The sequence below is a fragment of the Miscanthus floridulus genome, chromosome 15 (genome assembly GCF_019320115.1).
Source record: "Miscanthus floridulus cultivar M001 chromosome 15, ASM1932011v1, whole genome shotgun sequence".
NCBI lineage: Eukaryota > Viridiplantae > Streptophyta > Magnoliopsida > Poales > Poaceae > Miscanthus > Miscanthus floridulus.
In genome coordinates, this window is record NC_089594.1 from 70,649,617 (window position 1) to 70,661,550 (window position 11,934).

General features: G+C 42.0%; 1 protein-coding gene across 5 annotated transcripts; it reads right to left on the minus strand.

Annotated features, from left to right (window-relative positions):
• Positions 1–2,875: 2,875 nt before the first annotated feature.
• Positions 2,876–8,768, minus strand: LOC136508018 (uncharacterized). Of its 5 annotated transcripts, none has more exons than XM_066502623.1 (6): positions 8,106–8,768; positions 7,424–7,578; positions 6,879–6,980; positions 5,560–5,796; positions 4,719–5,448; positions 2,876–4,622 (listed from the first exon to the last, which is right to left on the minus strand). In XM_066502623.1, exons 4-6 carry the CDS (start codon positions 5,782–5,784, stop codon positions 3,199–3,201), a joined length of 2,379 nt encoding a protein of 792 aa, XP_066358720.1. In that variant the 5' UTR covers positions 5,785–5,796; positions 6,879–6,980; positions 7,424–7,578; positions 8,106–8,768; the 3' UTR covers positions 2,876–3,198. The 5 variants fall into 5 exon arrangements, with proteins under 5 accessions (XP_066358720.1, XP_066358718.1, XP_066358721.1 ...); XM_066502621.1 differs by having other exon boundaries at positions 5,560–5,786; positions 6,854–6,980; XM_066502624.1 differs by having other exon boundaries at positions 6,854–6,980; positions 8,114–8,767.
• Between the last annotated feature and the right edge of the window lie 3,166 nt (positions 8,769–11,934).

Below are 11,934 nucleotides of genomic sequence, written 5' to 3' on the forward strand. Positions count from 1 at the left end.
AAGTTGAGTGTCTGTAACTCTTGTACTAAACCATCATCGTTTACCATGTCAAAACTTCAGAATTGTCTATGCAAGTTAATAGTGAAAATCCAAAAATTATCACTGATTCATATATACGTCTTTGTGCTTCTTGTGGGCACGACAAAAAGTTCAGAGCAAATGCAAACTGAGGAATATAAAATTTAACAGACAAGCGAAACAAAAATAACTAACTATTAGAGAAACTTACACCAAAACCATTAATAGAAACTGTAACAAGAAGACTATGGAGGCATGGAAATATTTTCAGATGCATCCCTGGTGCTTCCTGGTTGATGTTCCTTTTCTCAATTACTCAATAAGTCTTTTCACTGATCAAAGTAGAAAGAGTGCTGATGCAACAGGCTAGCTCTAGCACTCTGTAAGCCTTTGCGTGGGCCCACCAGTCTACGGACCTTGCTTAAAACCCTTGGTTAATCACAATTCACAGACCGTGTGCGTCCATGAATGCTGTAAATCTGTAATCAGTGTAGCCGTAGCACAAGGATGGCCGCGGAAGCAATCCTGCTGCTGCCGTGCCGTATCCAGAACAGGCATATGGTTGTGGCATTTGCAGGCTTTGCTACCACCTGAGGATTGGTCATTGGAAAATCACTGTATTTGACTGATCTTCTTAATAGCAGGGCTGTTCGTCTCTGGACAAATTTCTTCTGGAGAAACTTTGATGGTCTATATCTACTAGAATTTATATGGGCTAGTGCCCATATATGCAGAAATTCTAATAAATCCCAAATATACATTGCTTGTGTCCCTAATTGGTTTTAATATTTAAACCCACTAGTAGAAGTAGAAGGTGCGTCATCGATCAGTATCATATTGCTAGTTAATATGAAGGTAGCGAATTCTCCTCCCTATATGTACCAAACCCGCCTAGGAAAGGCGCACAAAATTACTAAATGGGATCTCCTAGGTTTAGGAATTCCTAAGGTAGATCAGATTTTTTCCCCCTTCTCTCTGTTGCGCCCTCACCATAGAGGCCGAATAAGTTTTTTTTGAAAGTGCTTTGCACAACTACTCGTGTTCTTCACCATGGGTCGCCTTTAGGCCAAAGTCAACTAATGCTACCGTACTACTTTGATCAGTCGTCAAAAAAAAACATTGCTCCTCCACCAGCCATGATGACCAATCAACTCGGTCATTGTCGTGTGGATTGTTGCTACATCAAGTCATTGCACTGCGTCGAGTTACTACATTGCATCAGCTAAGTTCGATCACATCAATGTAGCCAGTTAGACCCGAGTAATAGCATCGGCGATGCCCCTGGCGCTGGTCATGTTTAAGGGTACAATTTACTATACCACTCTATTATAGTTTATTTTGTTCCTACTACTACTACTACTTGTTGTTTGTGTATATGCTAATTTATGAGAATAACATGCTTTATTTAATTAATACTAGAATTGTGCATGTATTACCTTTGTCATGATTTATATTTGGAATATAATCCTGCAAATGCCTAATTCTCCAACAATATCGACTTAATTTATTCAATGTTTATGTTTATGGTATTAGGGCAAATACATAGGTTGTTTTATGCATTGTCACATAATCTTGAGATGATAGGATGTCATCTTTAAGGTGTCTCGTAGTAATTTCATAGTCCCTTAATTTTGTGCTAAGGAACAAATCAATGTTGTGAGTTGTATGACAACAACCCATAAAAATGATGCATGAGTGGTCCTATATCCCTCAGTTTTATCTTATAAGATGGCTGCTTCATAAAACTATTGATTTCACTTAGTCCACATCATAAAAGCATTACATGAGGCTGAGATATGAGATGGCTAATATCTACCAAATCAATTTAGAAGATAATTTATGGTTGCGTATCAAACCAATATACAACTAGTTGTCTCGTGTAAGGTGTTAAGGAGTCAATTTTGCAAGAAAACATAATTGATATTGTAACAGGACAATAAACTATTTTGACACATATAGTTATGTGAAAATTATCCTTGGCCAATTTTTTAAATATAGTTTACTTTTTAAACCATACCCATTACTTAAATAAAACAATATTTTTTTACATGAAAAAAATAATATTACTAGATTATTAATCATAGAAAGATACTTCAATGGCATCGTATTGTATATTACTTTTTTGTAACACGTGTTAGGATACTGGAATATGTTTACAGTAGATATTGTAGGTTTTCGTTGATTCATGTTAGGATACTGGAATATGTAACACGTGTTAGGAAACTTGAATGCTCTGCATTCTGCAACTGCAAGCGTTGAGATGCTTCAGAAAAGTGAGAAAATCTCGGAGTGAATACCAAAATTGAAAACCGAAACGTAATGGCCCAACTAAGCCCATTAATGGGCTGGGCTCGTTTTCCCAGGCACACTGGCCTAACCAAGCCCCGTAAAAGCCCAAGTGGGTGTTTGCCTGGTCATGGTGGGACCTTTTTTCAGATAAAATTAAAAAAAAAAGCTTCCGCTCAAAAAAAAGATAAAAAAAGGCTTTATTGAACGCAAGACAATTACACCCGTCCTTCATCACACATTCCTACTATTCGAGGACTTACTGGGGTCCTAGATAATAGGTTGTCAGGCTATCAAATGTTAGTTTCATTAGTCTGTAAACACATAAAAATTGTAATCAAAATTAGGGGAAAAAACGCATAGAAAAATTATAAGGTTCCAAATAGGGCCTGAACGGCTGCGTCACTGTTCATAACAGGAGGGGAGACGTAGTGGAAATCAGCAAAGTTGTAACGACCTCCATCCCACAAATTGACAACATGTCTTGTATTTGGCATGAAAGTACTTAGAACGATCACATGACATTAACAGTAACAAAACTAACTAAACCTGCTGCCTACCCAACATGACTACTCAGAGCATGATATCACACTGGCATGTCAGCCTGATCAACAATCAGATGCACTACGGAAAAGGAAAACAGAATTCTAACAAACTCGTTTTAAGGCTAATTCTCCGGGTGGGATTAGAGTTCATTTCAAAGAGAAAGAGATGTACAAAATGTTTTCATCCGATCAGGTCTCAGGGGCCCAAATTAGTACTGAGAAGCATGTACAATTGTCACTGATTACTTTTATAACCTACTAGTTCCCCAATTTCCCTCCAACTCGTCAGGCAAAAAAAGAGTTTCTGAATTCTGACCAATTCTCATCAGCTAAGGTACCCAAAACTCTCTCAAGCTACACGCAACGATGCATTGTTCACCGGCGGGCATCTCGGCCTTCGACAGCGTCTGGTGGTCCTTCCCCACCTTATTATGCCCAGTGCATCGGCGTCCAAGTCAGCAGGGACAAGAGATGGTGATGCCTGTGGTGGTGGGCTGACCTTGGTTTCCTCTACCTCCATGGCAACAGCCACGCTTCTTGCCCGGCGCCTCCCTCTCGGCTGCTGCTTGTTCCGGCCACGTTTCGCCGGCGTGGCTGGCTTGGACCTTCCAAGTGCACGAAGATCCTCTGATACCTCGTGCTTCGGTAATGACGCAAGGCTTGGCAGGATGTCCTTCTGAAAGTCTTTCCTCTGTCGACGTCCTCGCCCTCTACCTCTCTGAGGTTTTGAGACAAGATCTGAAGCTGCAGAGCTATGGCCACAGTTACGGTTATCCTCCTGGGTGGTTCTTTGTGTTGAATGGTACTCGTTGCTTTTGGTTTCTTGCAGCTTCAGTGTTGCAGCCTCAAAGTCATCATCACTGTCCTTGTCCAACACTGTGTTATCTTTGGATATAGCTAGGTCAGCGAACCAATGCAAAATGTCAGGTTGAGGAGATGCTGGCTGAACGCTATCATTCCACATTTCTACCAGCCTCTCTGCTGCTGCTATGGCGAGAGGATCCTGTGAAGGATCATTGGGTTCATGAGGAACAATTTCACCTGATTCATGAGCATCCATCTCTGGATCATAGATTATTGGCAAGGCTTCATTCAGGTCAATGAGATTCCTAATATCTGTGTCACTTTCCTTGCACTGGGGTTGAATTTCCATGTCAGCTTCACACTTAATCGATGGTCCAATGTTTAGGTCATACTGTAAAGTGGGTGAACACTGAGAATCTTTTTCAGCGCCAACACTGATGGGAAAGGTGGGGACTCTTGTGCTACTTTCTGAATATAATGTGGGGCTAGGCAAAATCTGGGTATGGTCCTTTGCATAACTTGATGGGACTTGTGATTCCATCAGGCTTACTGGTTTCTTGCTGAGCCTGATACCAACCACTGATTTCTCGCTTCCCTGTTCCCAAGTGGCAGCGGCATCAAACGGTGTGTCATTCAGATCTATATCCATCAGGTTATCATGGAGTGCAGGAAGCTTTTGATATCCTGCACCTACCTGAATCTTCAGTGAATGATGATAGGGTGCCTTTGAAGTAGAATCCATAGAGATACCATTGGAAAGGGCATCCTTAGCAGTGAATGTTTCAGCAGCACCACAATGACTCTTAGTCAAGTAGCTTGTGTTGTTGCTTTGCCACGGAGGATTCAGTGCATGATTGAAGCCAAGCGGAGCAAGGATCGAGTGATTGAAGGTGCTAGCACTGGGAGCGTAATGTCCCATTGAGGAACCAGTACAATTTTGTTTGTACCATGCCATGCTAGTGTTTGAGTCTGAATAAGAAATAGGAAACTACATTAGTGTGCACTGATGATAGTGATTTAAATACAAAGGTATAAAACATGCCCAAAAAAAGTTGTAGATCTTACCATCCTTTCTCTGTTGAAATGAATTGTTGTTCCTTATTTCCTCGTTTGCTCCAAAGAACCTTGAACCAGATGCTTTACCAGCACATTTTTCTTTTAGTTTTGCTTCCAAGCTTATGAGGTTCAAGTTCACTCCCTGTGATACATGACGCTGGTTCTGGGGAGCAGATATTCCCACACCAAGAAAATCTGTAAGATTCATACTAGATGATTCTTCAACTGGTTTATTCAGTATATACGCAGCTGAGCTGTGATGTGCCTGTATATCAGTACTCCAACTCTTCATATGTGAATAGCCCTCACTATTTTGAAGGTTAAGCTTGACATTTCCAAAAAGAACAGAACCATTAGCCCCAGGCAAACTTTTCGAAGGCCTCACTTCCAGTATCTCCACATCATCATCATTGTCGTCGTCAGCGTATACATCTGCTGGAAGCTGCAGGTCGAACATTTTCTTTTGAGGCCTAACATTGTTATGCCTCAAAGGAGTTCCACTCACACTATATTGTGAACTACTTTCATTTATCAAATCGATGCATGATTGCTTAGGATCATGTCCAGAAATAGGATTTGCAGTTTGCTGCATTCCTTTAACATCACCAAGCAGTGCCTGTGATGCAGAGGACCTTGGCTGCAATACATCTGCATAACTAGGACAACCATTGAGCTCTTCTCTTTGGAACCGTGCCATTAGGTCGTTCTGAATTTTGTAAAGACGATGAAGCTCATACACCTACATAGACATCAAAATGGTAAAGGAAATGAGCTATTAGAACTATAGACAAAAATAAGAAAACAACACCACTGTAAGGAATGCCTTTTTTATAGCTTCATCAAAACATACCTGTTTCCGAAATGTAGCTTCATGTACAAGCATTGTCCGCTTTATCATTTCCTTGTCATAATGTACAGATCCATTTGAAGCTATTATTGTGAACTTCTCAGCAAGATACACACTTGGTTTGCTCTCCTTGTGATACGGCAACACATTGCCATTAGAATTTACACTAGAATGTTCCATGTCAAAGTATTCTGGAATATAGGTCTCGCCCTCAGCTTTTATTCCCATATCTGTCAAGTACTGACACAGAAAAGTTAGGTTAGAGCTATCATTAGAGAATCACAACAAATCAGCACAAAAATTGTCTATAAGCACAGCCTTCCTTTTGGATTTCACTTTGGAAAATATGAGAAGGTGCACATGCTAAAATGGCCACAACTGTAATGCTATTAACATATAGATGCCATAACAGAATGTTTCATTAAGTCGATAGAAAATTGTCCATATTTGCAGCCTCTCTTTGGATTTCACATAGGGAAAAAAATGAGAAAGGGAACATGATGAAATGACCAAAAAGAGGGTGCTACCAAACATTAAAAAACCATCCTATAGGTAAATGACAATACTGTAGTAATGTGATCTTTGCATGGGACAGGAAGTTGACCACAAATAAACAACACTCTACACCCCCAAAGAAAATTACCCACTGTTAACAGATTAAACTCATTAGCTGATTAAATGTTTTTATCACAATTACAGCCTCTCTGAATGTTTTCCAGCCCAAATGGCATTGGCCTAGAAAAGTCTGATCAACTAATATGCCATATTTTATCAATATCAAGAATAAGGAAGCAGAGCAACAGTAGCCTTTGTCTACCCATGACAATTATTTCAGGCATAAACAAAACATCTTTTTTGTTGGAACATCAACTGGTACATCTCTACTCTAACAGTCTTCACTGAATTTGCAATGTCTAATAGTCTAGACCCTGGCTGTCGCTTTCTGTAAACAATGAATTATGGTCCATTATAGCTCTTTATTTAATGACGACATAAAAGATCAATTAACAGTTACAGACACTGAATATCAAAGCATTGGCTTTCAAGCCCACATTTGGGAAAATATCGTCAAACATAATAACCAATTCAGCAAAATATAGTTTTATTCATGCAAAAGAGGAGAACCACCACACAAAAGTAAACTGTATCAATGTTATGGACAGATGTTTAAATTTGTTAGTATCATTAATTTTGCTACAGCTAATTACATTTCTGGAATCAGTCCAGATAATTAAGAAGCCAAAAACTGAAATAAACATCATGGTTTGGAGACCGGGTGTGAAGATATCTAACTTACAAAGTGGTCAAATATGAAACAGTACCCAGTGGAAGAATCTGCAGATGAAGTCTCTGTAGTTCAAGGACCGCTGGCTTGTTCTTATTCAGCACCTTTTGCAGCACAGGAAAATGCACCTGGAAGTGACCTGAAAATTGGCAATCACAGCTCGTAAGCAGACATAAAACAGAGAATCGGAAGTAAGCCCCTAATTTCTGCAAACTCTGACCATGAGCAATCATTACAACTTTAAATAATGTAACTGCAGTGGAGACCAAATTGCAATGGGGGTTAAACAAGTAATCAACATCCCAGAAAATTAGTTTTGCTTGGGAAAATATCTAAGTGCCAGTAATCTTATCTATCGAAGAAAATGCTGAAAATCTAGTCCAAAGTGAGTGAAACAGCACAGAGGTGAAGCCCTCGAACCACATCACAAGAATGCACATAGAGAAAGCATTACTTAGCCATTCTTTACAGACACTTCAATTTTGATCAACAAGTAAGATAAGGATCTTCTCTGATGACAAACAGAAGGTAAAACAAGCATTGGTTCAGAAAACCGCAAGAAGGTCATCTCATACTACTTACCAAGTTCTGGAATGCAAAACGACGGTGGCTGAGGGATTCTGCGAGCCGAGCCTGAAGCCTCTGTATGTGAAGAAACTGAGCTATGAATGCCAGCTTATCAGTTCGTCTTTATCATAAGCAGAAGAAAAATCCAGGTTGCGTCAACAACAAGAGACCTGTAACTTGGCATTTGCAGGACGTCAGGGTATGGGAAGAAAAAGAAAATGTTAAGGGAAATAAATGCAAGCGACAAAAAAAATTGAAGACAAGATCACAAACCGCAGGAAACTGTGGAGCCAGAAGGATTCCGAACATTAAATTAAAGCGCTAAAAAAACCAGAGCTTTCCGAAACAATTCTTGAAACCACAACATCACAAGCACACTGCAAGAACAATAATCAAACCAAAACCAAGAAAGCTCCCAGCTTTCCGACACTATTATCCAACCAAAAAGCGCAACCAAAACCACGAAATCGAAAAGGACACGAATTTTTCGCGCACACAAAATCTAGGCAGAAGTAGAACATCATATGGCCAAATCTAGGCAGAAGTAGAACATCATCATATGGCCAAGAACAGAGGGGAGAACCTCCAAGAACAAGGCTTCCGACCCGACCTCCTCCGCTGAAACAATGGCGACCAGACCGAACCAGAACAGACCAGAGGGAAGCAGCCAAGAACAGGAGATAATCCGTCCCCTCACCTGCTCACCATGTCACGGGGAGACGAAGCCCACCGGCCGCATTGGAACTGCCATGATCCAACAAAAGATTCCGCCTTTCCCCACTTCCTCAAACAAGGAGACAAGGCCAACCAAACAAACAGCAACACCTATAAACAAGTACTAATTTATCGCCATCCACATGGACAGAGATACAATCCTTCGTCACTAGGCCATGGACGGGAGGAGACCCAGATTAGATTGGCCGGCAGACGACGATGAGAGGGATCTTCTCCTCCTCGACTCCCTCTCTCTTGGTCTCTCCCCTTTCTCTATCTAGTGGAGAAGAAGAGGAGAAAAAATGGGCTTCTCGAAGAACAGGAAAAGTTTGTCAACTTCTGGGCTTCTTCTCTGCCGGCTCCTCTTGTAGGAGGACTGGAGTATATATTGTTCTCACTCTACCAAGGTTTGGTGGTAGATAGGAGAAGGCATTGATTTTTTTCATCACTTTGCATTGGGTTTTGGGGGTGGAAAAAGCCATAAATTAGGGGCTTCTCTGTGCCTTTCCCATTCCTCTCTTCTTTTTTTTTTCTTCCCCTGTGGTGAGTTCAGTCTTTTGGACAATTTCAGACCTGGGAGATTCTCTGCCTCCTCTCTCTCTCTAGTCTGTAGGAGCATAGGAGTAGTGCCTTTCTGGCTTTCTCTCTCTCCTGTGCCTCTGGATTGGAGTATGGAGAAAGGAAAGGCAGGATGATCATAAATGTAGCACCACCGCTACATGCACACACCAAACCTGCAAACCGAACAGCATAATTCTTGTCCCCTAGCTGACAGGTGACAAATTCACAACTAATCACCTGATATTTTCAAAGTGCTGCTGAAAGGGACGTCTTATCTTGTCGTTGATCTAGACACAGGTGTTTCTTTCCTCGCTAATTTTGGTTTAGATTTATGAGTACTAGTGCATAAAAAAAATCCGGAACAGGAGTCAAAAGCCGGAGCCGTTTCTTCAATTCATTTCTTTCTCCGGCTGCGTAATGGATGGTTTAATGAGACATTATGTCATTTTCTGGACCTGGATTCGAAGGATTCCTATTGTACTCGCGTCCATTGTACTGGTCAATTCTTCCAGACAAGGACAATCATTTATCAAAACCATTACACAACTTGGATAAAAAAATGCATGGTACTATGCATCGGTACCTACCTACCGAGATGTTCAATTGATGGAGTATTTCTTCCTTAAACCACTATTGTCTATTTCTCGCATACATAATAAGAACTCAATCTCTATAACGGCGATGGGTCGTGCGTTCGTGCACTCACGTGACCCATGCGCGCGCCGCATGCCAGAGGAAGAAGAAAGGGTCAGGGAATCAACTCACTAGCGGCTGTAGAAGAGACTTTACGAGACGACGGTCGTGACACGGCGGTGGCGGCGGGCGGGGCTAGGCGGCGGGCCGCCACTCGCCAGGGCGATGGGAGGTGACGGCTAGGTGGGGCTGGTGGCGGGGGAGTCGCGACGCAGATGATTAGGGGAGGACGGGGTCGAGGGTTGGGGGCTGAGGCGGGTGGCGCGGCGAGGCGGCGGGGTGGTGGAAGCCAGAGGTGGGGGTGAGGACGAGCCGGTGAGGTCGCGTGCTCCTTAAATGCGTGACCCGTCAGCCGTCACGCGTTAACTCCGTCCTAATAATAATATAATATAATCTATTTGTATGTATTCAATTATGATTAGTTTTCGCCAAGAAATGAACCTTTTCTTTTTCTTTTATGGCAAGCACTTTCAGATTCTCTATTAGGCCTATTTCTTTTCCGTTACATGATTTTCTTTTACTAGTGAGTTAGGACATGTTTGGTTCCTGGCCAAGCGCCATCTCTCTGCAGCTATGAATTTTGGTCGCCTAGCATCTTGCCATGTCGCGAACTAAACATACCCTTAGCTTTACCTAAGAGAGAAGGAACCATCATGGTTTTGATATTCACTTGTGTGCCCCACTAGAAATGGCATGGCCTATGTGCCCCATCACCCAAAATGCTGTAGATTTGTGTGTGTTTTTCTTTTCTAAACCAAACGAGAGTAGCGAGATTCCCTCAACTCGTGTTGTTGTTGTTGATTGATGCAATAGGAGCAGCATCAGTGGCTTAGTACCGCATGTAAGTGTTGAGTTGTGATCTAAATTCAGTTATGTACGAGATAAAGGCTAACTTCTGACGGAGCGAAGCGAGGGTTCGCTCCGTCAGAAGTTAGCCTTTATCTTGTACATAACTTCGCCTATTAGGGTTTTTTCATCTCTATATATACTTCATGTAAGCCGTCGTCTTGAAAAAAAAAGTTATAAATCCCCGACATTTGTAACCTCACCCGATATAGTGAAGATTTGCTGGCTGGTGCCCGTGGTTTTTTCCTTCTTTCTTGGGAGGGTTTTTCACGTTAAAATCTCGTGTCCCCTGTGTTTGATCTACTGTTCTTCGTCGTTTATATTGCCTATCGTTTTTAACAGTAAGGCCTTGTTTAGATCCAGGGCGGAAAGTTTTGGAGTGTCACATAGGATATTACATGGGGGTATCGCATAGGGTGTTCCGATACTAATAAAAAAATAAATTACAGAATCCGTCACTAAACGCGAGATGAATTTATTAAACCTAACTAACCCGTTATTAACACATGTGTTACTGTAGTACCACATTGTCAAATCATGGGCTAATTAGGCTTAAAAGATTCGTCTCGCAATGTAGTCGCAATATGTGTAATTAATTATTGTTTAGTCTATATTTAATACTTCATATATGTGTCTAAACATTTGATAATATAAGGTGTAAAGTTTTAGGGAGGAAGAGGGGCGGGCCGGTTTAGCAGGACTGAAAAATACTGTTCCGGCTGATCGTTGTGAGAGAAAAATACTGTTCTGGCAGAACGTAAACAGTGATTTCGTGAGGTGACTGGCCAGCCAGCCAACCGAACACTGCCATAAACCAACCGGCCAGCACAGAAGTTATGTTTCTCTGGAAAAAAATTCTGCCAATGAAGCATATTGTTTCAAGGCTTGCAGGAAGGTGATAACTCTGGGCAGCGGGCCAGCAAGTTGCCCGAAACATGGCAGCTGCTGCAGAGTGACGAGAGTGAACAGAGCAACGGCCAGTAGGGCTGGGGGAAAAAGGTGGCCGGGCTCCTCTCACAGCCCCCACAGCACACACATCCCTGCTCCATCAAGATTCGGGCGGAAGATTCTTGCTCCATTTCTTGGGCAAAGTTGACTACCGGAGAATTTAATTCTGCTGTGTTACTTGAACAAATATAAGTAATATACTATTACTCATATAAATACACTATGATTTCATATCTAACAACCAACCCTACATCCTGTAGGCAGTTAAAATTGACTAGGGACATGCTAATTACTCAGAACCAAAGCCATAGAAAAGCCCCTATTCTTTCAGTTACCTTAAAAGATGCTGAGGCCGGGCCCCGGACAGGTGCATGAGGTCAGAAGCAGCCTCATTTTACAGCACATCGAGGTGTACTAATCCCACTGAGATTGAGAGGCTTACCGTAAGCAAGCAGAGGTGAGGCGGCTCCAGTGGTCACGTGATGGATGGGTGCTTTGTTTATGGTTGCATCAGCATCGGCATCGCATTCGCATCACGGAGAAGGAGCACGAAAAGGACAGTCTCCGAGATCTGCCAGGGGCAGTTTCGCCATTTCTTTATGCCGACCAAGGCGGCCCTCAGATCCCCCGGAGATCTTCTGCGCCCAACAAGCATACTGTGTGTTCCTGCTGCAATGGAAATTTGACCACACTACTGATTACTGAATGTGTGTGGACCTGGTGTGGTGATTATTGGAGTTTCAGAAACCCCGGTAGATTAACAT

What these genes read in the sequence shown, in the direction of transcription:
- LOC136508018 (XM_066502623.1), bottom strand. Translation starts at nt 5,784, where the DNA reads ATGGGAATAAAAGCTGAGGGCGAGACCTATATTCCAGAATACTTTGAC. An exon ending in AAGCTACATTTCGGAAACAG is followed by an intron (nt 5,449 to 5,559) that starts GTATGTTTTGAT and finishes ATGTCTATGTAG; the next exon opens with GTGTATGAGCTTCATCGTCT. An exon ending in ATTTCAACAGAGAAAGGATG is followed by an intron (nt 4,623 to 4,718) that starts GTAAGATCTACA and finishes TTTCTTATTCAG; the next exon opens with ACTCAAACACTAGCATGGCA.